At 36.5% G+C, this 27,849-nt stretch overlaps 1 protein-coding gene across 14 annotated transcripts in view; it reads left to right on the top strand.

The window, feature by feature from the left end:
- Nucleotides 1-27,849, top strand: part of ERCC6L2 (ERCC excision repair 6 like 2) — an 80,267-nt gene that overhangs the window by 19,165 nt on the left and 33,253 nt on the right. For 4 of the 14 annotated variants that reach the window (XR_010468918.1, XM_021293172.2, XM_005506643.3 and 1 more), the window contains exons 10-17: nucleotides 3,012-3,083; nucleotides 4,225-4,370; nucleotides 12,851-12,946; nucleotides 14,297-14,396; nucleotides 15,477-15,629; nucleotides 16,765-16,845; nucleotides 18,565-19,762; nucleotides 20,473-20,627. Coding sequence is in view for 9 of the 14 variants with exons in the window: in XM_021293172.2 (XP_021148847.1) it covers nucleotides 3,012-3,083; nucleotides 4,225-4,370; nucleotides 12,851-12,946; nucleotides 14,297-14,396; nucleotides 15,477-15,629; nucleotides 16,765-16,845; nucleotides 18,565-19,762; nucleotides 20,473-20,627 (2,001 nt within the window). In the remaining 5 variants the exon portion in view is untranslated. The other 10 variants (XM_021293175.2, XM_021293176.2, XR_010468919.1 and 7 more) reach the window with 9 other exon arrangements.

The raw sequence follows: 27,849 nt of genomic DNA, 5'->3' as shown, positions 1-27,849 counted from the left end.
AGGTTCTGCTGTGGCAGTGCCAGAGTAAGAGCATAACCAAGGTGGCAAAAGAGCAGAGGCTGTGATCTTAAGTATACTGAGCTTGTGCTGATGGCTTGATACTGATGAGATGACAGACAGGTTGAATGTTTACTTGGAACATTGAGGAGACTCACATGGTAAGAAAAATGAATCTCTGAGCTACCAGTACATAAGTGGCTGACCAGTTTACATTTCTGGATAAATTTTCCAAACATAAGTAGAATGAGATGAGAAACGTGATTAAAAACAGCTACTAGCATGATGGTTAGTCCTGCTTTTTTTTGTTGTTGTTGTTAGTGGATCATCTAATTCTTGTCTTAATTCTATCTCACTAGAGACTTTTCTGGTATATTGTGCTTTTTATTTAATTTTTGAGCTTTTAGCTTGTTATCAGTCTGTATTGATTGATATTCCTGTATTTTGAGTTATCTTTAATATAGATTGTTGGTAACTGCAGAAGAAAAAAAAGGCAAAGAAAACAACAACCCATCAACAAACAAAACAAAAACAAAATAAAAAAGGAGAACCAAACCAAACAAAAAACCCAGACAAACCCACAATCCTCCTCAAAAGCAAACCCCAAACCCTAAATAAGCACATATTATTGAGAAGAGCCTTGGTGTGGAGAATTTCAATTTTTTAAAACCAGTGCAGTGTATATAATGGGAAACCGGATTTTCAAATCCGATCTTGTGGTTTTGAAGTAATATTTATGTTGAAAAATATTTCTTCGGTATGTTTGGTAGATGAGAGATGAGATGTGCAATATAAATTTCTGTAGAAATTCTGTTTTCAGAATACTTGGCTTACACTTCCTATTGCAAGGTGAACTTCATGCCTAGATTTTTAACTTAAAGTAGTTGAATATGTGAGAATTGAGATGAAAGGAGTGTACTGTCTTAATTGGAAACCACCATTTTTCTGTCATGAAGTAAGACAGTGGGGACCTGCAAAGTGTAAGGGCAAGAGATTCCATTACTTTTGAAACACAGGAATTGCAAATTGTCCGTGCAGAAGTATCCAGGACTGCTTGGAAAAGAAGTAAGATGAATGAGGGTAGTTTTAAAAGCCTGCATTAGTTCTCGTTACTACCTTGTCTGATTATTTCTACTCTTTTGCTAAAATTTTGGCTCAGAGACACTCTATATGCTTTCTAAATGAAAAGGGCTGTTGAGTATCTGGACACTTGAAATAATTTTTTTTTTAACTACATGTATAATATTTCCACAGACATCCATTTGTGGAATTTTGGAATACTGTTATTAATTATAATTATCTTAAATTAATCAATCCAACATAGTTATTCCGATTTTTGCCTGGCATACTGTCATTATTTCAGTAGGGAAATGGAAGTCTATCAGAGCACTTTGGAAATAACAGTAGCCTCCACTGTTAAACATAACCCTAAACCCAAGCTGGTGTGGTTTAGAAGGCTTAAAACACTGTAGGCTAACTCAGACATTGGTATATAAGCAAGGTATTCTCATATGTGAGAGGGACAATTTCATCACAGTCAGACAACTCACAATGTTTAGTAATGGGGAAATATGCATTTAAATCCATGCGGACTCTTACAAAGAACATATTACTTTTGCTTGAGTATGATCTTTTTCAGACTGACAACTTCTAGGATAATACTTTGGTGTGCAAGCATAGAATTTATTTCTCTTTGGTGCAAAACCATTCATTACTTTTCCTGGGTCATCAGAGCTGTTCATTACTCCAAAATACCTAAAATCGCAATGTCTGATGTTGATGCATTTTATTTAAACAAACGGAGTGGATTTGTTTGTGTGTTGTCCTGTAGGAAATTAATTATTTGACCTATACTTTAATAATAAAAACAATAGTACAGTAGCCAGATTCCTTCTACTCTAAAAGCATGTCACTGTTTTTCTTCTGTTTCTTTTTCTTAATGCGGCTAAATAAAATGCAAATCATTTAGCTCTTGTTAAATTACCTGATGTGAATTTTTTTCCCAGTAAAATAAACCCTGGTTTATACGTCCTTGTATGATGGAACCAGGCAAAAATTACCTTGTTTGTACCTTGTTTTGACTTGTAACTGGCTGGCTAACATATCCAAAAGGATTTAAGTGATGTATGATTACTATTTTATATTCTAGATATTATCCAGAACTGTAAAATTAATATAAACTTTCATCATTATTTGGTTGTCAAAAGTTTGTTAGCCTTTTTGTGAAATCAGTGTTGATTAACCATTAATGTATTTATCACTGAATAAATAGGATTTTTTAAATAGTTATTGCCCAGTGGGAGAAAGCTACAGACGTGGTACAGAAAATTCCTCTTTCCCCTTCGTGTATTGCTTCTGCACGGTACTCTGGAGCTGCCATTGCCAGATGTGGACATGCTTCTTTTGAAAATAACAGTATCACTATTATACACAAGGCTCTGGATTATTTGCTTCCCCACCAGAAGAACAGTGTGTGTGGGCAGATTATTGGCATTTCAAGGCCTGTGTGGAGTCTGGGAAGCTGGATCCTACTGTAAACAGAGCAACGGATGAGAGTGGGAGCGGGGAGGGGCATACATCTCACTGATTATTTTAAGAAGACAAGAACCAAGAAGTTCTGAACTCAGATGTGCTACAGAAAATTTAAACAGACCTTTGTGTTTTCAGGGTAACTGTGTGCATTTGTTAAATGCAAAAATTCACAGGCTGAGCTAGTGCAAGAGAAAAGTGCAGTGTCTATGCAGACAGAAATAGCTTCTGAATTTACATGTTAGTGGTATGATTGCCTTTTTACAGCAGGACTTCCATGTAGATCGCTGAAAAATGCATAGGTCCAGCATCTCCGTTACCTTTGGCACATTTATTATGTTTCTAGTGTTTTTTATTATTCCTCTGTTTGGCTTTGCAAACAACTAATTACAGTGTAGCCTGTTTAAAGGTTGAAAACACAAGTAAGTGTATGTGAGATGGCCTGTTGATAACATATCTTCATTTGTTCTGGGATTTGTTTACAGGTCCTTCAGCAGCTTTTAAATCACTTCCGAAGAAACAGAGATAAAGTTCTTCTTTTCTCCTTTTCCACAAAGGTGAGCTCCATATGATTTTTGTCAATTAACTGCAGCAGGAGGTTCTGAAGCATGAACCAGTGAGGTGGCAGCTGTTAACCATATTTCCTTTCTCTCTGTACTACGGGAAATAATGATGACAGTGTGGCCTACTCCAGAAGTGTTTTGAAGCCTTATGTTATAATAAAAATGGTGATGGCAAAACAAATATAATACTCTGCTACCTTCCTTTTAAAAATTATGTTACTTCAGATGTAGATAGCTCATACTGAGTTCAGCCTGTATGTCCTGGGCTAGAGTGATGTCACAGCAAAGGATGACTTAAGTATCATATAACCTTTGTGTTAGCACTGAAAGTAGTTAAATTTCCTCTGCTCCACTGACTTTGACCATCAGCAGTGATGAAACTTCAACCCTGAGACTTGCTACACCAGGTGGTTTGAACTTAAAACAGTGTTTAATTGGAGTAAGAGGTGTATGTGTTTTTCGCTTTTAAGGGACTTGCTCCTTGATTTTCTTGTTAGGGAGTAATGTTTCTTGAAATTGTGCTGTCTGACATGGTTTTCTTTTCTTAAATATTTGTAACGATGGCATTTAACAGTATTAAAATACAATAGTGTGAATGACAGTTCGGAGTCTTAAATATTTAATACATTTGTAGCTTAAAGGAAGACTGCAAGTTTAATATTTAAATGCAGTAGTGCAATGCTCATGTGTCTTTGACTGTGCTTGACAGTGTTTGACACCAGATTGATTGCTGGTTACTGCAGTGTGTTTAACTTCAACCCTCTGAAGTATAACTGTGCATACCAGTGTCTTTCTTTGTGCTGGCTCTGGTGCTCATTTACTACATTTCAAGTCATTGTAGGTTGTCTGCCCACATTATTGTATTTAACTGATCAGCATCATTTAGAAATGGGACAGGCAACCAGGGTTGGAGGACTGAGCGAGACCACAGCAGACCGACATCAGTCACCTCAAGTGCCGTGGAATCATAGCTAAAGAGAGTCAATGATGAAGATTTCGAAACAGCAAAGATTTACTCTCATTTTGAATGCTTGGCCTATTGACAATACATTTCAGAATCATGGCCTTTGTGATTATATTTAATTATAAAGATAACAGTAAGCACTTAATCTTTTTCTTTCATTTTTCCACCCAGTTGCTAGATGTGCTGGAACAATACTGTATGGCATCTGGGCTAGACTACCGGAGACTTGATGGAAATACAAAATCAGAAGATAGGACCAGAATTGTAAGAGAGTTCAACAGCACTCAAGAAATTAACATATGTCTTGTATCTACAATGTAAGAAAATTTAAGTCATAGTCTGTTTTATTCTGCCTTTTTAGTGTTTAGTAAATAGGTTACTCTGCATTTTGCTTGCTGACCTTGCGATGGGTTACTGTTTTGAGAAGGTAAGTTGTCCTCTTGTCTGTCAGTAAACGTGGGCTCACTGCTGCGGTATGAAGCTTCCCAAAATATGTAGAGACTTTCTCTGTTCCCTTCTATTCTGCTTTATAAGGATTTCCAAGATCTGAAACAAGCGGGTCTTCTGAATCCTAGTTTTAAATTTCCAGTTACTGTAGGAGTGAGGAAACAGTTTTGAAACATTATTGTTAAAACATTTTTATTATGTCATTATCCACAAAAAGCTTTCATTTCATTATAGAAATTTATTGTACTGTGCTAGTGCAACTAGCAAGTGAGTGGGAACATGAAGTGCTATGTTGAACTGAAAAAAATAATTCTTGGTGTTACTTTAATTTATTAACTGTGTTAATTGCATATGTCTATTTAAAATACTTTGAACAACACTTGATTGTCTTTAAAAATATATTTACCTATCAGATTTGCTTATCTATTTATGATGGATAGTGAATTCTTTTAAAATGGAGCAATATGTTGAATGAAAACTATTATGATCTTAATTCTTGATACTTCCATGTTCCATCTTGGGTGGAGTTTGTTACCAGGCAAGGGCAGAAAGGGAACAAAGGAAAACTTTTTCTTCCTGCCCAGAGGAAAACTCAGTGAAACTTGATGAAACATACAAAGGGGCTGTTGGAAGTTAGACATAATCTTAAAAGACTATTGCAAGTGTATGTCAGAACTGTCTTTGGATAGTCTCTGGTGAATGTGGGCAGGGTGTGAAGAGATTTGTGGTGCTGGCTATGCTTTTTTTTTTTTTTGTAATTTCCGTCAACTGTGGAATCTGGCCATCAGCTTCCTTTGACCTTCATGAGTCCCCAGTCATTGTCTCGGAAGACAGCAGGGAATTACTGCATCCATAGCATTAGGAAACACTCCCTAGTTTGTGCTTCTATCAGTCTAGTTTAGTTGCTTAATTATAAGCTTTTCAGATATTTTCTGTAATTTGGACACAAGAGGGAAATTTTTCACTATGAGAACAATCGGCCATTGAAATGATCTCCCCAGGGAAGTGGTGGATTCCCCAACATTGGACCCTTTTAAGATTCAGCTGGACAGGGTTTTAGGCCATCTTTTCTTGGCTGTGCTTTTGCTGAGAAAGGTTGGACCAGGTGGTCCTTGAGATCTCTTCCAACTTGGTATTCTATGATTCTACACAATTACATAGAAATAAAAAAGGAGGTCAGGTAAACAGAGATGGACTTTCTCCTCTCTGTGAGAACTTGTAAGTACAGAGACTGGTAAACTTCACATGCCTGCTGATAGTGCTTGAGATGACAGTCTTGATTCTGTTACTTTTAGTGTTTCTCATATTACTGAGTAGATGGAAGAGACAACAATGATGGAATTGCAGTCAATATAACCAGTGTTTACTAAGCAAAACAGAAAGTGCAATTGTGTGTGTAGTTTATTGCAGGTAACAAGAAGTGATATTTTTGCTTGCTTGACATACAGTGATGGAAGCAGCTTTAATTTTGTAATCTTTTAAAAATCAGAAAGTTATTTATCCTCGTTCTACTCTACAAGAGATTAATCTTTCCTCTTTCTCAGATTTCAGGCATTAGAACTTTACAGTATATTCTTTATTTCTCAGCACTTAGTCAGTTGACAGAATTGGGTCATACTCTTCTGTTTGTACTTCCTTGCAAAGTTTTTGGCTGTCTGTTATGTGTAGTCAACTTGTATGTCTTCTGAAAGTCCCATTGCTTGGAGAGCCAAATATTGATTTTTACTGAAAATACTTGCACAGTCTTTTGGCTGCAGAAGTGCATTCTGCAAATGATAAATTCCCTGCATAGTGATCTTGATTTTACCATTATATTCCACTGGCACAGTCAACACTCAACTTTAAACAGGAAGCTCCAATCTTTAAATTAGCAACTTACAGTACATACAATGGTGATGACTTCACTATTAACATTATAATGGTCCAGTTTTATATTCCTTTTTTTTTATATCAGCAAAATGTTGTTTTTGACTGGAATTGCCTATGTATAGCCTACAGACATTTTGAAATTCTGATTTTAATTGGTTGGAGAGTGTTTTGAGAAATGGGGCCTTAAACAATAAAGTTAAAAAAAAAAAGATCTGTCTACCTGTATCTACGTAGCTTGACCTCAAGTGTTGCAGTTTATGTACGTATCAAACACAGTCATATAGCTATCCAGAATGTTTTTATTGATAGCTATGATTAATATAGCTATATGGATAAATATATTTTATAGGTGTTGAGAGAAAATACGATTTATTTTCTTCAGAGCTTGTTAATATCATAGTATTGTTTTGCTTGGAAGGGACCCTCAAGATTCAACTAAGTCCAACCATAACCTAACCCTGGCAGTAAACCATGTGCTTAAGAACCTCATCTATTTAGAACCTTCTAAACACCTCCAGGGATGGTACCTCAACCACTTCCATAGGCAGGCTACTCTGGTGCCTGTACTTTCCATTACACTTTTCCACTCTTCCCTGAGGCTGTAGCGCAGCCTGGGATTGTTGTGACCCAAGTGCGGGACCTGGCACTTGGCCTTGTTGAACTTCATAGTATTGGCCTCAGCCCAATGATCCAGCCAGTGCACATCTCTCTGTATGGCCTTTCTGCCCTCAAGTAGATCAACACTCCAACCTGTCTTGGTGTCATCTGCAAACTTACTGAGGGTGCACTTGATCCCCTCATCCAGATCATTGATAAAGAGATTAAACAGAACTAGCCCCAATACTGAGCCCTGGGGAACACCACTCATGACTGGCTGCCAACTGGATTTGACTCCATTCACCACAACTCTTTGGTCCTGTCCATCCAGCCAGTTCTTAATTCAGTGAAGAGTATACTCATCCAGGCCATGAGCTGCCAGCCTCTCCAGGATAATTCTGCGGGAAACTGTGTCAAAGGCTTTACTGAAGTCCAAGTAGCCAACATCCACAGCCTTTCCCTCATCCACTAAGTGGGTCACCTTTTCATAGAAGGAGATCAGGTTGGTCAAGCAGGACGTGCCTTTCATAAACCCATGCTGACTGTCCTGATCCCTTTGTTGTGTTGTATGTGCCACATGATGTCACTCAGGATGATCTGCTCCATGACCCTTGTGGGCACTGAAGTCAGACTGACAGGCCTGTAGTTCTCCAGATCCTTCTTCTGGCATTTATTGAAGATGGGTGTCACATTTGCCAACTTCCAATCAACTGGGACCTCTCCAGTTAGACAGGACTGCTGATAAATGATAGAAAGTGGTTTGATGAGCATCCATGCTAGCTCCCTCAGCACTCTTGGATGGATCCTGTCTGGCCCCATAGACCTTGTGTCTGTCCAAGTGGTGTAGCAGGTCACTAACCATTTCCCCTTGAATTATTTGGGCTTCATTTTGCTCCCCATCCCTGTCTTCCATATCAGGGGGCTGTGTACCTGGAACACAACTGTTCTGACTGTTAAAGTCTGAAGCAAAGAAGGCATTTAGTACCTCACCCTTTCCCTCATACTCTGTTACTGTCTCCCCCTGCATCCACCAGAGGGTTGAGATTCTCCTTAGCCTTTCTTTTGTTACAAATTTATTTATAGAAGCATTTTTTTGTTCCCTTTTACAGCAGTAGGCAGGTACAGCTCTAGTTAGGCTTTGGCCTTTCTAATTTTCTCCCTGCATAACTTCACAGCATCCTTGTAGTCCTCCTGACTTACCTGCCCCTTCTTTCAGAGGTTATAAATTTTCCTTTTATTCTTAAGTTCCAGCCAAAGCTCTGTATTCAGCTAGGCTGGTCTTCTTCCCTGCTGGCTTGTCTTTCAGTATGTGGGGACAGCTGCTCCTGCACCTCTAAGATTTCCTTCTTGAAGGGTGACCAGCCTTCCTGGACTCCTTTGTCCTCCAGGACTGCCTTCCAAGGGACTCTGCCAGCCAGCCTTCTGAATAGATCAAAGTGCACCCTTCAGAAATCCAGAGTTTCAGTTTTGCGGACCACCCCCCTTACTTGTTCAAGAATCGAAAACTCTGTCATTTCATGATTGCTATGTCAAAGACAACCTCCAGCTGACATGCTACCCACTAGTCCTTCTCTATCCACAAACAACAGATCCAGTGGGGCACCTTCCCTGGTGATTTCACTGACCAGCTATGTCAAGAAGTTGTGTTCCATACACTCCAGGAGCCTCATAGACCACTTCTTCTCTGTGTTGTATTTCCAGCAGACATCTGATAGGTTGAGGTCCCCCACAAGATCAAGGGCTAGCGACTGTGAGACTTCTCTGAGCTGCCTGCAAAATATTTCGTCTACCTCTTTATCCTGATTGGGTGGTCTGTAACAGAACCCTACCAGGATGTCCGCCTTGTTGGCCTTCCCCTTGGTTCTTCCGCATAAACACTCAACCCTATCATCACCCTTGTCAAGCTCCAGACAATGAAAATACTCGCTTACATACAGGATTACCCAACCTTTTCTCCTTCCTTGCCTATCCCTTCTGAAGAGTTGATGCCATCCAATGCAACATTCCAGTTGTGTGAGTCATCCCACCATGTTTCTGTGATGGTAACTACATTGCAGTTTTTCTGTTGCACAATGGCTTCCAGCTCCTCCTGTTTGTTGTCCGTGCTGTGTGCATTCCTATAGATGCACTTCATCTTTTGCAGAGAGAAGCCCTATTTCCTTTGTGGATGTTCTCAGGAGCTTCCATGGTTTCCATCTATAACTTTTGTGTCTCTTCTAACCACATGGCTCTCCATCCCCTGCCTCCACAGAGACAGCAGACCAAGGGGCCTCTCTATCACCCTTTCCCTCAAAGGCTGGCATGCCGCTTTTGGGTTTGTCTCTGCTGCACCTGGTGTTTTCCCTCTCACCCTTTGAATCCAGTTTCAAGCTCTTTCAATGAGTCCTGCTAACTCCTGCCCAAGGATCCTTTTCACCCTTTGAGACAGGTATGTTGTATTTGTTGCTAGCAGGCCATGTGTCATGTAAGCTGACACATGATCAAAAAAACCCAAATTCTGCTCGTGACACCGGTCCCGCAGCCAGGTACTGATCTGCCGGGTCTTCTGCAGTTTCCTTCATCATACCCTACAACTGAGGGGACTGATGAGAAGGCTACTTGTGCTCCTGATCCCTTAACCAGTCATCCCAAGGCTCTGAAGTCCCTTTTGATTACTTTTGGATTTCCCTTTTGAGGCTCATCAATGCCAACCTGAAAAATTGCTAGAGGTTAATAATCTGAGGGCCTAACCAGGCCAGGAAGTTTTCACCTCTTTAACCCTGGCCCCAGGGAGGCAGCGAACAGCCCTAAGAAGTGGATCAGGCCTGCATACAGGGCCTTCTGTTCACTTCGGAAGGGAGTCTCCTATTTCCACTACCTGCCATTTTTTTTTTTCTTTGTGGGAGCTATTTTGATGGAGGGTACAGGTTGACTTATCCTCTGCACCACCTCCAACTTAGTTAAATCATCTTCCTCAATACTGTAGTTTGGTTCCACTTGCAGAACCTCATACCTATGTTGCAGGGGAACTTGGAAAGGTGGGGTAGTCACAGCAGAGACCCTCCTCCTTCTTTGCCCCAGAACCATTAGGTATACATCATGAATTTCAACCTTGAACTCTATGGAAAAATAGCTATACATCTCTTGGAACTTCTAAGGTTCATGAAGTAAAATCTGTTTCAGAATCCTTCAGTCCTGTGCTTGGGTTACTGCAAAAATGTATCGTTATTTGGAAAAAGAGAAGGGGATTTTTGCACATGCTTAGAAACATTAAAATAATTGCTGGAGTTGCTATAACTTGATAGGAAAACGTCAGACCTTGCAACTTTGATGCTGCTGCTTAACCAAAAGAAAGGGAAGTTTACATGTACAATACTGAAGTCTGTGCAGTCCTGCTCCATTGTACTGTTCCGGAAGAAGTCAGAGCAGGGAGTATTCCCACCTTCAGAGCTAAATCACTGGATTTTGGTTTTCCACACTAATCTTTTTCCAGATTTGTTCCTTCAGAATAGTTATAAATGAAATTCTACTTCTACTTCTCAGTTTATCATGTAGAGAGAAGCGCTTAGATGATCAAGAGATGATGGTTGCAGAAGCACTTAGATGATCAAGAGATGATGGTTGCAGAAACACATAGACAGTTTATCATGAAAAGTCACCATATGCACTTCCATTCTACCTACAGCATTCTCTGTTCCTCTCTATTACTGGGCTGTTGCCGATTACTTTTTATTTTTACAAGGCTTCATCTAAGTGGAATTATTCAGAACTTACGTTGCAAGTAATTTTTAATGTGCATGTAATCATATCAAAGGAACTCTCAGTCCGAGGATCTCACTAAAACAGAGAACTTAATAAACTGTAAAAAACTCACCTCAGTAAATGAAATTATGTAGTCAGAGCTTTCTTGGAAACTTTCCTAATGCATTATTGCTTTGTAACTTCTGAAAATTGAACTATTAAGTTGTCTGCAACAGTATGTAATAACAAGCTACCTATTTAACACAGTGTACAGTTTTTAAATAAGGTGATATTTTGAAAACTGTAACAGAACTGTAATAAGACTCCTCATGCAGGACTCTTCATTTGCATTGACCATTTTGCGGTATTGACCAAGTGCTAGTTAAAATGATATTTAAAATGGAAGATATTCTTTACAGTACATAAACTAACTGCTGCATTCATTCTGTCCATGAAGGATAATAGGAGTCATTCTTTTTCTGTTTTGGAGTATCTGAATTTTTGTGGTATACCTAAAAATATTGAAAAGCAAAATTGTTATAAAGCTAAATATTCTGTTTAATTAGTTTTTATAGTCAGTCTGATTTAGTTACACTAAGGCTTTGCACTGAGGTTTAATTCATATTTCAGTTCCAAATATTGCAATTTTTTATGTGAAAGCATTTGGAAAAACATATTGACTGATGTGTCAGTCTGACTGCAATGTTGGTTTGGTAAGATGAGAGGCTGAATGCTGTCCTCACGAAAAAGAAATACACTAAAATTCCAAAATACAGTAAGGTATTCTGAAAAATACAAAGATTTTTATTCAGCATTTCAAACTTTGAGAACACTCATCCTCCAGAAACCTCTGTTAATATTGGCAGATTCCCCGCATCCTCTCCCTTTCCAGATTTAACTAGCCCACCACCACACCACACCTGGAAGAGGCCACAACTGTGTTTACATGGACAAGGATTCCATGATGACCAAAAAGTGGTGGGGTTCCATAAGCTTTTGCTTTCTATTTCCATTCATTCTTATACCTGGAAACGTTACCTTTCCCACTGCTTTAAACAAGCAGAATATGAAGGAATCTGTTAAAATGAGGTGCTTGGTAAGTTAAGTGGTATTGACTTTTTCAATTTTGCAATTTTTCAGGAAAAAACACACTTGAAATTCGTGTTGCCTATGCCAGCGTGAATAATTGCTTTAATAGTTTAATTAATAATAGTACTTAGCATGTGCTTGTAGAGGAACTTGTCTCTTTTTGTAGGAATGTTGGTTAAGCCAGCTGAAAAGAATTCTCAGTATTTCCTTGTTTTGCAGCTGAATGAGAAGTGAATTTTTCCTCACTTTTGTTCCCATCAGATCATTCAGCTATGCACGTGCCAAACTTCAAGTAACTGAACAGTTTTGTTGGATTCAGCAGGGCATTAGTTAGCTATCTCAGATCAGGCAAATGGTCAAATTCTTTACTGGCTTGCAGGCTTTACCTGAAAGCACACTAGAGCTGTTAAATATTTTAAGATGACATAACTGGTACCACTGTGACTCCTAACCTCCACAGCAGACAGTTTTCTTACGTTGACTTTTCTCCTAATAATGAGCAATATAAATATTGCTCATAAGCAGCTGTATGACAAACTGTATTTTTAATAGTTGACTTACGTACTTGTGATAGTTGTTAATTCTTACAGATACAACTTATCCTAAACTGTAACCATTTTAGTGGAAGCTGTGTGGCATTGTTGTCAAAGGCATGTACTGGGATTACAGGGAGTAAAACTTAATGCAGACTCTTTATTTAAGGTTCTCCTACTTCTGTAATGTTAAATTGTATAAAGGTGATTATGAATTTCAGTATCGTCATCGGGGGAGTTGACCTGTGTAAGCCTTAGTGGGTGTGAAGTAGCAATCAGGATTTTTACTATAGTAAGGTGATAGCAGTTCCTTATACACTTTGTAATTTTTGTACTTAGGTGAGAAGACTAGATTTTATGCAGTGGTTATTTGAGTTCTTGGTGGTTATTAACAGTAACACAAAGCTGTAGCCTACTGTTTTGAATATCAGTATTGGGGTCTTTTTTGTTATTATTTTATTGGTGAAGTGTAGACTGATATGGATACATTAAAATATTTTTTAAATTCTGTTTTTCTTACTGTTCTTGTTTTTCATCTTTAGGGCTGGTGGACTGGGTCTTAATTTTGTTGGTGCCAATGTTGTTATATTGTTTGATCCTACATGGAACCCAGCAAATGATCTTCAAGCTATTGACAGGTACACACTCAAAACACAGACCTTGATCCATGTTGTAGTCTTCTTTTGCTTTGAATCTGTAATATGATTGTCCAACTAAAATTTCCTCAGGGAAGAAATTATTTACATAGTCTGACTTGTCCACAGGATAGTAAGAAATTTTCAGCTGAACTATTTTGTAGTTTTAATGTTCTTATTTTTAACCCAGAATTTTAATTCTTATTTTCCATTTTATTTTTATGGTTGGCTTATTAAAAAAGAAACAAACATGCACATAATTTCTGCAACTTTTTATGATCTCTGGAACGTGTGTGTGAGTAGCTGGATGGCATTTTTCCTGTGTTTGTCAGGACACACTATGTTGTAATTGACCCTAGTTCAAATGATGTTTTGAATTCCAGAATCCTTAAAGAAAAACATTTATGTTCTTTTCTGCTTTACCCTTGTGGAGATTAGTGTCTTTTCAGCAGTCAGTTCTGTCTCTGATATTATGCCATTGGAGTATTTCCAGGAATCTGGATTTTTCTTTCAGGGCTTTTTGACCATGGGATGTTTCCCTGGGAATTCAGGACAGATTTTTGAATAGCTGACGTAAAGAATATTGGAAGCCTTCAAAATTTAGTCGATTTATATATTTTTGTGAGCAGAAATTAACTTGTATCTGTTTTCCCATCCAATGATCTACGTCTGTTTTAAGGGTCTTTCTGACTTCTAAGATGTGTTTATGTGCACCTGTTCTAGAGAAATGTGTGTCAGAAATGTGTATTGTTGAAAGGGACTGTCTTTTAAAAAATCTTTGTAAGATCACATTTCTATAAATTGGTTTGACTTCTCCAGAATTTTTAGAATATAATCTATTAGAAGTCTCAGAATTTACTGCTTAGGTAGAACATTGTTTGTTCATTAGTTGTTTTTGTGATGTTGTAACTTGCAAAGTACTTTATAAAGTTAGGAAAAAACAAAGTGCCCCAAGTAATCCATGATCTAACTCCTAAATAATGCAAATAGGAGAATGTCTTGTGTGAGAGCAGATAGAGACAGAGAGGGAAACAAACAAACAAAAACGTAGTGGGAGATGTGTTTTCAAGAGCAATGGGAGACAACAAGCCTTGTGATACAAACTGAGGAGAAAGATTTTTCTACTGTATTGTCCTGGGAAGAAACATAGAAAACTAAGGGTAAAGGAAAAGAGAAAGAAATACTGAGGAAAATTTTGTAAAGTAAAAATCAAAACAAAAATCAAAACCCAAGCAATAATGATTTAGAGTACTCCAGTTTTATTGGAAAATGCTTTTGTTTGCTTTACACGCCTAAAAGCGCTCTTATTTTTTTACTGTTAAAAATGTTTTTAATATGCCACTGTCCTTGCAGAGCTTATAGGATTGGCCAATACAAAGCTGTTAAAGTGTTTAGATTGATATCCTTGGGAACTGTGGAGGAGATGATGTACTTGCGACAAGTTTATAAGCAGGTAAAGATCTATACAAATGTGCTCTCAGAGACCTAAATGTTGTCATCCGTACTTTTCATGAAACTATGTGAAAATGCTTCATCATGTTTGTAGTGCATTCTTATTGAAGGATCTATTTGATTTAAAAATTGCTGATTTTTTTAAAATTAGTAGTGTTCGGGTGTCTGACCTGGTTATACATGATTGAAGAATCTGATATAAATAAAATTGAAATCTAACATAATAGTAGCCTCTATAAGTTCTATATGTATCCCAAAGTATGATTCTGTAAATACTATGCATAATTCAAGGAAGATGTAAACTGTGTTTAGCTATAGTTAAACTAGAATATGACTGTATAGTTACTGGTTTACATAATTCAAGGGATGTGCTTTCTAGGAACATGCCCATTCAGTGCTAGGACTGGTCATGAATAGAACTGAAGAACTACAAACTGCTTAGACACAGTTACAAATACTATTACAGGTCTGGTATCCATAAAACCATTGTTTTCACATTCTTCCACTTAAAATCAAATAGACCAATTGTGTAAGTATTGAAAATTTGCAGTCATTGGAATGCAGCTAAACCTGTTTGACTTCAAAAATGTTTTAATTCTGCCTTACTGTTTACTCTCCTTTTCACCTGGAAGATTAAGTCACTTTTGCTAAGTCTACTTAGCAAGAGTGCATGATAATTCAAATATTCAGAGATCAGTAGGAATAATCTTGTGGCTTTATTTTGTCCTAAGTAAACATAAAATGCACTGAAATATGAAAAAGTTGTGAGATTGGAATAATGAGGAAAGAGGAGCAGTCAAAATACAGAGGAGTGTCCGTAGTGTTTGTAGTAGGTGCCTGATGTTAGACAACAATGAAGTAAAAGTCTTGAATTTTTTTTAAATTCAGTAATCCCAAGCAAATTCATATTGTACCACAATCTATTATATCAACATCTGCTGAGGAAATGAAAACAAAATATCCTCCCTTAGGAATTTCTGCCTGCTCCAACTAAAGCTGTTTATATAATGTAGATGCCAGGAAATTCTGACATGTTGTTCAAGAAAACACTTCTGAAATCTCTTGTGTTGTTCTGTTTTAGCAACTTCACTGTGCAGTGGTTGGAAGTGAAAATGCCAAGCGGTATTTTGAGGCAGTGCAAGGATCAAAGGAGCATCAAGGAGAGCTTTTTGGGATCCATAACCTTTTCAAACTTAGGACTCATGGGTCCTGTCTTACCAAAGAGATCCTGGAGGTGTGAAGTCCTACCCTTTTACTTTTAGATACGAGTTTTACATTTTTTTGTTCCTCATGAGAAATTGTCATAATTTTGAGTGGAATCACTTTATAAAACAGAATGATAACACTTAGGAAGTACCTGTCTATGAAGTGCCTTAAATGAAATAGGCATGCTAATTTATCACTTTGATGTAGACCAGATACATTTCCGTAAGTCAAACAAAAAACTGGGAAGAGTTTGGATTACTATTTTCAAAGGTTTGGTAGTATATTTGTTTTCCTAATAAAAATGCTGTAGCTTATGTTTGTGATACTTAAATGTATTGTCAACTTTGTGCACCGTTTATTCATCACTAGCTTAGAGTGACTTTTTAAGCCAGAATTCTGATTATAAAAATGTCTTTTATGATCATAGTAACCCTTTTATAGTACATTTTGAGATATCAAAACAGTTTAATAAAATATACTTTATAATGCTGTATTTAAAAATGTTACAGGGTGAAAGTAAATCACTGACACGTCATATTTTAAGATTCATTTCTTAGTTACTCTAAAAAAACTGTTGGCCTACTTCCATAGCTTATAGTGCAAACTGATTTTACATATATGCAGTATTACACTTTTTTCTGTCCAGCATGTTTGCTGCAAATAACTTACCTCTTGGAATTTATTGCAGCTTTATTATAGGTTTCTTTCTGTACGTTCCTTTATTTCATTATTTTGCTGATACTAGGAAGAGGCTACTGAATGTGAAGTATAAAGGTTGCATAGCCAAAAGAGTAATGTGGTGTAAGAACATGTATTTTGGGCATATTAAGCTCGAAACTTCTCTAAATTAAATTAAAACATCGTGTGTAATTTGATCATTGTATGAGTTATTCTGCTTTTGAAAAAAGTTTAAAATTATTGAAACAGTATATGCATAAGATCCTCCCAACTTATGCAGTATGTTACTTTTCTTGCAGGTTATGCCTTAGGTCAAAGAGCAGTTAAGTGTATTGCCAAAATGTAAGTCTTAGTTTGGACTTGGCCGACTGTATTTCTGGTGCTTACACCTCTGTAGGTAGAAAGAAAAACTATTTTTTTCTGAGCTTGCATTTGTTAACTTGAGCAGATACAGTTTTTATTACATACAGTCTTCGTTGTTTTAGAGGGAAGGGCGAGTAGAAGCAGGAGTCATGACAGCAGCTACATGGCTAAAGGAAGAGACTCTTCCATGCAACTCAGAAAAGGTGAGGTGTCTTTTTGAACTACAGACCAGAGCATGACAGTCCCTCTAGTTCCTGATACTACAGTGGCAAATATGGGCAGTATGTTGTTAGCATGATAATATAATACTTTTACCATTGTTGCAATTGCCGTCTTTTATCGTCTGCTTGCCCCGGGTTTTACATATAATAAAGCATTAGTTAATGTCATACTGTAAGTATTTCTGCATTTAAAATGCAAGATTTTGAACATCTGGTAATATGGTATTCTGTGACCTTTACAACACTTGGATATCCTCAGAATGAATGAAGGTATTTAGTACCATGCTTTTACTACAGAGCAATATTTTTTACTGAAGCATTGCTCTGTAGTGTCTTATCATATGACATAACATGATATGATATGACAGCTTTCTGATCAAGAAGTCAGTAGAAAATTGGACACCTACTGTTGTTTAGATGATTTTGATTAGTGAATGGTGGAAAGGAGTGCTATTGGTTTAGAGCAGGGGTGTCAAACTCATTTCCAGTGGGGGCCACATCAGCCTTGTGGTTGCATTCAAAGGGCTGAATACAGCCCTAAAATCACATTCACGAGACTGATGTGGCCCCCACTGAAAGTGAGTTTGACACCCCTGGTTTAGAAGAGTGAAAATTTGCTTCAGGTTTTGTAGACCTCTGTGGAAGATGCAGGCTATTTATTTGCTGTAATCAGATAGTGATTCCCACGAAATCAGTGGTCTCTTCAATGCTCTTTGTTTGTTTGTTTGTTTTTACTAATGTAGCTAATGTTTTCCTTCTAGTTCTTTTCCCTGAAGAGCTTGTGTTTAGTGGGAGCATTTTTAAGAATGTTTTTGACTTAACACTGTGTTCAGGTGATCTGAGAAATCAACAGTTAGGTGTACAATATGGTCTCTAAGTATGAAAATATCATTAGATTAGATCACACTGAACGGCACTGAAAATTAGCCACTGTGTCATATGCTTTTTGGAGATTTTTGTGGGAAAATGACAGTATTAATTTAAATTAGTATGCCATCACATTGCTCATAACCTCACATTGCTGAAACTTCACTGTATGATCATGATCTCACATTGGACTTGGTGACAAACAGTAACTTCTTTAGCTTGTGTTTACCCTTCTGACTTTCCATTTACATATTGTCATAATACAGTTTGAGATATATCCTGGAATTCTGTGTCTTCAGAATGTTTGAAGCTTGTCTGGGGTAAATTTGTTTGGTTACAGTAGGCCTCAACTAATTTTAGAGCAGAATGTTATGTACTCATAGCTCATTTAAACTGTGTTAGCCCACATATACAAGAAGGTTGACAACTGCTGTGAGATTTCTTTTTAACACAGTATTAAGGTTTGAATCATGAAGTGGCTTTTCAAAATACTTTTGAAAGATGAAAAGTTGCAACAAAAAAAGCATGAGTATGGATTTTGAAGCCATACATTGTTTTAGCATCACACAGCATATCTTGCCTCAAATATGCAATATTTCTATTTAGTATCATTGTTCTACTAAAAATTTTTTTCTGCTGAAGACTGTAGTATAATTTCTCTTTATGATTTGTTTTGTATTTGCTTTCTATTTTTGTGTTGTGATATTATTTCGTATATTTTTTGAATGGCTAATGTAGTGAAAATCCATCTTTTCATATAGCTTTGAAATTAGATGTGTTTTGTGTAATATTTATGCTTTAAATACGTTTTCTGTAAATTATTTTTCTTTTTAGTGTGAACAAACAGACTCTAAAGAAGATAGAGATCCCCAAAACATTCAGGCACAATTGAAGAAAGAAGAAATGGATTTTTGTGAGGACTTTAGTGACGATGATATTCTGGAAGCTGCCGTGAAAAAATGTGACAGAAGGAAGTCTTCTAATGCAAATAATTTAATGTTAACAAAGGGGCAGCTTTCCCTAATGCAATGTGGATTCTCTAAGTTGTTGCAGAAAGAAGTTGAAACTATGAAGGAAGGACACGATAGTTATAACTCTGATCATTCAAGTTCTGATGATGAGACTATGAGAACAAATATAAATAGCAAGCACGGTGATTTTCAGAACTGTCAAAGCCATGTGCCCGATTTGCCACATGGAGAAGCTGCTCAGTCACCGGATGTAACTGATAAACAGGATATGCCTGGGACAGACTGGCTCATTTTATCGGGCTCTGAGGAGGAAGTGGACAGAGAAAGTGACAATCAAGGTGTTTCAAAGCAAAGTGATATAGTCATGGAAACTGAAAGCAGTTCTGAAGAGGATGATGACATCATCTTTCCTACCCAAGTTCCATCGTGCCAGCAACCAATGCTTAGTAAAGAAGTTGAAATATACAAGTCGACATCTGAAAATTGTAAAGCGTTAGCAGAAGAAAAAGATGGGTTTGTATTTAAGGGAGACAGTAGGCAATTTGGATTCCATAGCACTGAGTCAAATTTCAGCACAGTCAGGTCTTTTGAAGATATCAAGAAAAGCACAAAAGATTTAAAAGAAGCAAACGACGTAAGTGATGAGTCTGATGATATTGAAATTTCGCACAATTCTGAAACAAGAAAGTTAAGAACTTTCAACTTTCCAAAGTGGAAAGAAAGACATGCGCATAACAGTGGACTAGGTAACATCTCCAAATCTCTGCTACAAGCAAAGAAGACCAATGAAAAAGGAAAGGAAAGTGATTCTCAGAATATAGATGAATTTTCATCCTCTGAAGATAGCTTCCCAGTTGAGAAAAATCATGTCAGAAAGAAAAGCTATAAGTGTAAAAGCCAGAGAGTCAGAGTTCGTTTTGGGCCTAAAACATTTCATCCTGTTAAAGATACCTCTGTTGCACAAATGAAGTCTAGCAGTTATGCTGTGCATAGAACTTCTGCAAGTAAAACTGAATTTAAACATCAAGAGCAAGAAGTGGAATCAATGGACAGATATTTAGGTAGCTAATAATTTAATTTATTTGATTTTATTGCAGCTGAATTAGTAATATATGTTTAATATATCATTGTTGGCAGGTTTTGAGTCCCTCCTGGTGTACATGTTTTTGTTACAAGATACTAATAAATGCTCTTCTAAATTATTTTGTGATGTCCTTTTGCATCTCTCTTTTTACCTATTAATCTTGCTTTCCTGTCTTCTGGGGTGATTGGCTGCTTTGTAATATTTTGTTAAACACTTTATTTTCAAAAATGCTAAGAATGAAGAATTTATTAAGAATTTGCAAATCTAAATATTTGAACTGTAAAACCTTAGAAGTCTTGACACAGCTGTTAAATAAATATGTAGGTACATGAAAAGTTATGTGATCCAGGATGTTGAAATACTGTCTAGAAGATTTGATTCTGTTAGAGACTTAACTTTAAACATTAATATTGCAGGCATTAAATCATAGATGCTTTGAAACTACTTTGTCCATCTGAAAAAAAAAAAAAGCAGTATTAAACTGTCTGGATATATCTGAATAAGTCTAATGATTGTTGTTAATTTCACAGAGTTGATAAACTTGCTGTTGAGTGAAATCTTAACAAATTTTACAACTTCCATGTAAACTTTTTTTTTTTTTTTTAAATTACAATATCCTTCTTCAGTGCAACTGTGTACCTTCAGGGTTCTGGAGTAACATCTTTGGTTATATCTTTCTTCTGTTAGATGGTGTTCAAGAAGTGGCATATATTCATTCGAATCAGAATGTGGTTGGATCCAGCAAGGCTGAGAATCGCTTGAGCCGATGGGCGGTGCGAGATGTATTTGAGTTGAAGCAGTTTTCCCAGCTCCCTGCTAATGTAGCAGTCTGTAGTGCCAAGGTAAAGAGAAATGTTTGGGAAATGTTGTCTTTACTTTTTTTTATCCTCATTTTTCATCTTAAAAAGCTCTAACAAACTTGTTTTTCTGCTAATGGCCACCATGAATGATCAAAGCTGCTGAGGATGGGAGGAGGAGGCTCAAATGGAGGTCTAATAAATTACTTTTGTGTTTTGTTTTTTGGGGTGGTTTTTACATTGGCCAGTTCTGAAAGAGTTAGGAATTAAGCAGTGCAGCACCCTCTTTGGGATTTTTCTGTGAGGGAAGAGGTACGATTAAACATTGGGTGTTTGAAACAAAATTCTGTGCCATGTTTTTCTCATTTGAGGCTTGAAAAAACTTTGGCTTGTCCTGGATCCAGTTAAGAAAAATCCAGTTGCTGGAATCTCTGTAGTGCAGAAAGTCAAACATACATCAGTTTACAGATTTTTTTATTTTTTTTTTTGAGGTGGATACATGCAGTTATTGTCTATGCTTAATGTCTGAAACATAAAATTAGAGTTTACTGGGAGTGCTCATTTGCAGTAACAGGTACGTTTTATGCCTTTGTCGGTCATGCATCTTGTTTGATTGCATTTGGAATACATACAAATCTGGAACAAATTCAGGTACAGGTTCCAGATTTTTGTTTTTATTACACAGTGGTTTTAATCTATGCTGATTATCTGGACACTTTGTTGTTTGCCTTGTAATAAACATGTGCAGTTTCCAAGACCGATTCTTAAGATAAACCACACGCATAGAGTAAGTAATTGGTGAATGTGCAGTTTAGTCATTACAAACATTTTAGCAATCACTATAGAAATTGTAGACGTCAGACTATGTTGTTCTGGGATGTTGAACATCCTCAGTGGCTAGAAGAGTTTCTTACAGTGTTGTTGATGTATTTAATCGAAGCATTACCAGGGACACCGAAGAAATTTTACGTTGAGAAAATCAAACCAGGACAACCAGTAAAAGTGGGATCTTTTCAATTCTAACGTATTTGCATTAGAATGTCATTTATTAGTGGAAAAGTTGGTCAAAAATACTCAAGAATACCATGGAAAGGTAGTTATTTAATGGCAGTGGCTGACATTATTATTAAAACTTAAAATAAATGACACGAATTTTTGAGGAGGGCGCTTTGAGTAACTGTTGATTCACCTATGTTCAAAACTAGTTTGTGGAAGTTCATTAGTGTTGTTCATGTAATTTACCTCTTATTATTTAGAGTTTGTGTGACTGCAAGTATTACAAATGAATTTATCTTTATTAACTTGTCAGTCTATTTCTCTGTGATATCTGTTTTTTCAATCAAAGGCAACAGTAGCATCAGTTCCCTTGGAGATACAAGTGGGAAGAAAACCGTCAATAATTATGAGAAGACTGCTGCTTCCTTTGCTTCCCGTTTTTGCTTTTACATAGAGGCACTAATCTAGAAATAATCCCTAGATGGCTGCCTATTCTTAAATGTGGAGCTTTGAATTTTTTGTGCTCTGCTTAAAAAAAGAGCTGCCAGAGCTTCACAGACAACTTTGAAATATGATGTATGTAGAATGTTACTGCTACTATTTCCCTTTGGAAATAGTAGGTCTGCAAAAAACACAATCGTTGTTTTACTGGCCATCAGTAATTACTGGTCATTTTTCACTTATATGCCATCAGTTTAAGTTAGGACATACACTGTCAGAGCAACTGATTGTGTTATATTAAAATGAATGCTGATTTCAAGTGAAATTTAATAAAAAAGTTTTTCAATTGATTGAAGTAGTATTCTAAGTAATTTTAAAAACACAGCTGAACAGTTTAAATTTCCATCATATTTTAGGTAAATAGTAGTATTAAATCCTGTAATGTTAATCGTAAACTGGTAGCCATTGGAAAAAAAAAGGAACATTTTTGTCAGCTGCAGTTTCTCACTGATGTTGCTTTTTAGCATCATTGGCGTAACAGTGTTTCTCAGAAATTTTCATGTAGCTGTTTCTGTTCACTCTGGGTGTCAATTATCACGTTCTTAATTAGAAGCTTTTTTAGTGGTGTATCTATATTGAAGCTTTATTTGATTGCATTATGAAGGCTTCTGAATAATGCCCTGATAATATTTATGTTCTTTTTCAAGCACGCCATTAAAATGCCTTATTTCTAAGTAGGAGTGATCAAAAAATAATCTCTCATTTCATAGATAGACCTCCTAGGACAAAAGTAAAATATCCTTTGTTCACCTTCCCTATGCCAAATCTGTCTTCCTGTTTTGCAGGTTTGCTCTGCGATCTGTCTGTAATAATGCATTTCTGACTTAATGAAGTTCGAGTACATTTTTCAAGACATTACTACTATCTCTGGGAAAGGGATGGAGGAATACTTAAAAACTAACAAAGTATTCTGTTGAAGTGGATGAGTTATAAGTTGGGAAATACAGATTTTCCTGCAAATCTTGATTGAAGACTGATTGAAATGTTTTTACTTCCTGCTTACATATGAATCTAAAGCGATAGGTGTAAAAAACAATGTTATAATAAGCAATAAGATGTAAGGAAAATGTAACAAACAATAAGCAAAAGTGATCAATTAAGACAGCCCCTTGTGAGAACATTGGTATTTTGTTGATTTCTTGCAGTTGACTAGTCATCTAAACACATTTTGGCTTTACTATATTCCCGTGAACTTTTGCATGTCAGGTTAAGCTCTTTAGTTTCAGTAACTAATTTATGGGAATTAGGTGAATATGAGTAACAGCAAAAATAAGTTAACTGGAAAGCAATATAAAAAAATGTCTTCTTCCAGGTTTTCTGCCTGCAGAAACTGAAAGGAGTATAAACTAGGTGTATTAATCTTTCCTTTATTGCTGAAGGATGGAGACTAATATAGTAACTTAAGTTGTAGAAACTGCTTAAAGCTGGAGCAGACTGTAAAACCTGTGAGGACTCTGCCTTCAAAGTGAGAGGTTGTGTGGAAAGAAGATTCTTGAGAGCCAAGGTAGAAGGGACAGGGGGCAGGGAGTTTTATTCCTCAGAAGAGAACTTTAAAGGTATGTAGAACATCTTGTTAGTTACTCCTGTTCTTAAACAAATAAATAAGCTTGATTTAAATTGGTTATAGAGAATGTAAACTTTGAACTTTGGGATAAGAGAAGGTGTTTGTCTTTATGGTAGTTTCTTTCCTCAGTTTGAGTTCAGTAGGTCTGTATTGGATCTGGATGGTTGGCATGATGTAATTCACAGTCAAATCTCTCTTAACTTTTTAAACTGTAGGTTTCAATCAAGCCTATTTTTTTACTCAGTAGTAAGTAGTCGGTCTATCCTTAGTGTAACCTGTGCTAGTATTCATATTCCCCAACTACTTTTTCTCTGAATTCATAGAACAAATTATTTTAACCTGCTATTATTCTGTACCTTTAAAGACTTAAGGGAACAAAATCTTGCTTCTCTTTATGAGAAATAGACCTTGCTACTATTTCATCTGTTTTTACATGCTTTGTGCTCCAGGTTCCAGAACAGTCCTGATGCTTGACTTCAAGACTGTTGCAGAGCCTTTGACTTTTCTTTCTCCAGAGGTAGTAGGGAGAGCAGTTATACTCTCTATTTTTTGTTTGTTTTAAAAGTAATTGTGAAAACTGACTAGTGTAGCTAGAATGTTCATGTTTTTAGTGCTGAATGCTTGTTTAGTGTGTATTTCCATAAATTTTATATGACTATTGAAAATACAGCTCAATAACAGCAACCAGGATATGAAGTCTCTTGTCTAGAAATAAAAACAAGACATCATGAGAGATCTCTCACAACCTGTCAGCTATGAAATGTGCCATGAAATCCGAAAGTACAAAAGTAACAGTATAAAGTATGCATTAATTGTACAAGCAAGAGAATAAACCATATTTTGCTTTAATATCATTAGCCCAAATCCTTTCCAGTATCCAAATTAAAAGAAAGATTGAAGATTGTATATGACGATAGGAGAACCAAACAAATGTGAAATGTTTTTTTATCACATGATCATGAAAAGAGTAAAATAAACTGTGTTTGGCGGCACATATTCCCTTTATCACAGAAGTACATGGGGTTGCATAAAAGCAGAAGAACATTCTGTAGGTGTTACATGAGCTGGAGTACCATTTCCAATTAAAAGAGATACTGTTGTCTTGTTATGAAGGGGGCTTTCATAGTCATCTGCAGCAGTGGAGATCTGGTTATGCTTTATTTTGCAGGTATAATCAGAGAAGTACTTAAACATTATTTTTTTAGATAGACATGGCATTTATATACTTGATATGCCTTAAATGTAGAGTATTTAGAATAACAGTAAAAATAGTTTAAGAATTGCACATATTATCTTATGTCTGAAGATTGTCCATATTCTGACCATTGACCACAACTGGCAGTGCCAGATCAATGTAGATTTTGAGAAGAAAGGACATAAAAGCAGTATGATAGTCTTCCCTCAAACAGTTGATGTTTCTGATCATGCTGCTTATGTAGAATGCACTGAAGTGTCAATAATTAGAGGTGTTTAAGAGCCTCAGTAGTCGAAACAAAGCCAGGGATTGTAGTTCCATGCATAAATGTGTCAGCTGTTCTTGAAGAAATTTTGCAGATACAGATTATACTGTATTATAGGTTAATAAAACATCTCAACCTCCTCTGTAGTTCTAAAAATGTTTTGTACATCCCAGAATCTAACTGTTTCAAGCAGTCCCATGTCTCTGTGCAATCAAAGATCTCTGCATCTTTGTAATTTCTCATAGCCAGTCGTAAGTGTTAAGGCAGAAATTGCGGTCAGATCTGTGATGCCGTGATGCAGGGAGGATCACACCAGACTTCTGTATTCTAAACATCTGAGGGTAGAAAATTGACATGATTTAGTGTGGCACATATCCACTCCAGTATAGATTGCTGAGAGCTGGTCTTTGTTGGTCTTATGCATATGACCACAGCATACACTTGATAAGCTATTTCATGGAAGAGTACATGTAAGAAGGGTTTTCCGGTCTTTCGTTACAAGTGTGAGATAAGAAGATTATATTAAAAGTTACTCTACTGGAATAAATAACTTGCTTTTTCCTGCACTATTTTGTTGGGTTTAGCCTGATTTAATGACATTGGGTTATCTGTGTTCTGCATTTTAGTTTCTATCCAAGTCTTCTGTTTACACGTGCGTGCAAGTAGACTTGATTAAAAATTCACTGTAGTTTTAATGAAACAAGTGGAAGATTATTTTCTCTGTTAACCCATAACAACATGTAAAGAAGATAGCTGAATATCAAAATGAAGTACTATCTTGTGTAAATAGAGAAAGAAGGATATTGAAAACAGAAGCTTGTAAAAGAAAACATGTGAAATGAACCTGTAGAATGGATATGGCAGATGTATAAAGCCAGACTATTAACTTTCTGAGCAGACCTGCAGCCTTTCAGGGGGAAATAAAAAAACAGTCTCAAGTCATTCACATATTTTGCTAAAATTTTTTCTGACATTGTTAATTTGGGAGAAAAAAATGAAAGTGTTAACAACTTCTCTAAGACCTTCATCACTTAAGTATTTTTAGAGTTTTTGATTTTTTTGATCCTTCTTTTTTCTTGTGGGTTCCAGGTTTCAAAGCAACCTGGCTGATCTTCAGTGCAGGAGCTTTTTACTTACTTTGGTTTTTGGATAACTTGCACTGTTATTTGTGAAGCTTTTTCTTAGCTACTGTAAGAAATAGAAGTCTTCCAGAGGCCAGATTGAATATCATCTTCTAATGTTTCTAGTCTCTTCTGAATTAAATGACTGCATTCCTTAATTAATTTTCTAATTAATTTCTGTGTTAATTGGCAAAAACGGCCTATGTGAGATGTCTTACACAAGTACAGAAGTCTGCAATAGGCTTTCTCTAGTTCCTTTAAAGCCGTATTTGTGTAGTGTTTCTTCAATAGGACTCTTGGTGGGGGGGTTGGAGCATGAGGACAACTTTGTAGAAGAGTTCGGGGTTACACAAAAAAATACAAAAATGGGAATAGGACATACTAAATAATTTGAAAAACTGATGGTATCCCACATTAGAGCTAATTTGCACATTTTTATATGTGGCAAAGTATTAGTCACAAGAACTTGTACTGTACCTGTTGAATATGTGGAGTCTTTTTTTTTTAGTCAGCTGCATGTTTTCAACTTAAGTTTACTTAAAGTTTTACTGAAAAGAAATGTACAAAGACAGCCATTCAATTGAGGATTAATCACTATGGCAACAGAAATGTGGTGACTGAAAAGGGGGAGGATGTATTCTCCCCTCAGCTTCCTGCCAGCTGTCATATTCAACCTCTGTGGCATGAATTCAGGCCAAAATATAGACTGTGACCAGCTCTAAGAAACTGTATCTGTATTTTTATAAATTTGTACAAGAATCACACTATAAAAGAAGACTTAATCTTCTGAATTGGATGACAGACATTTGGCACTCTTGCCAGTGTTTGACAGAGAAATAACGGGATGCTTTGTAGTAAAACCTGGATTAATGGTAAACCCCTCTTTATGTTATTGCAATGTGGTGTAAATGAGAGAACTAAGCATGCTGTCAGCCTAGGAAAAAACGTACCCTTTGTATCTCCAATGCAGATTTAAGGGCTGTAGAGAATACTGTAAATACAAAAGTTGTGTCATTAAGAACTCCTCTTTATCTTATTTGTATTACATTAACATTTTGTAGATTATTTAAACAAAGACTTTCTATCAGTTATAGTAACTCTGATCGAAGCGTGTTTGCACAGCTTTCAGATTCAACAAGTTTAGATAGCCACTGCAAAGAGTAGGCTTTTGAGAGATAACGTTCTATTATCCTTGCCTGTCTAGGATGGGGAGTACTATTCAGCTTTAGAATAATGGTTCTCAAATGATTAGCCTGCAATGATGCTTTATTGAGTTTACTGTTTCAGTTTGCAGTGTAATTAACCATTTCAGTTTGGCTTTCCATTGTATTTTCATTATGGTGTATGCACATGGCTTTCGGTTTTGCTCCTGCAGATGGAGGGGTGAGAGAGTGAAAGAAGGTAGGTGCCAGTCCACCGGCTCCTGCTGGAATAAGCAGTTCCCTTACCTTTGAATTCCAACACAGGCTGATTATCTTCTCTTACTCTCAACTGTGGTAATAACTATATTGACTTATGATCAAGTTTTTGGTACAGTGATGTAGCTTATACGAATTCTTTTTGTTAAAAGAGTCTACAAATGAAATAAAACTGATCCCAGTGAGAAATTCTTGCTTTGTTGCCTG

The sequence above is a fragment of the Columba livia genome, chromosome Z (genome assembly GCF_036013475.1).
Source record: "Columba livia isolate bColLiv1 breed racing homer chromosome Z, bColLiv1.pat.W.v2, whole genome shotgun sequence".
NCBI lineage: Eukaryota > Metazoa > Chordata > Aves > Columbiformes > Columbidae > Columba > Columba livia.
The sequence above is the reverse complement of the archived record's forward strand: the minus strand, read 5'-3'. Positions and strand labels throughout refer to the sequence as shown.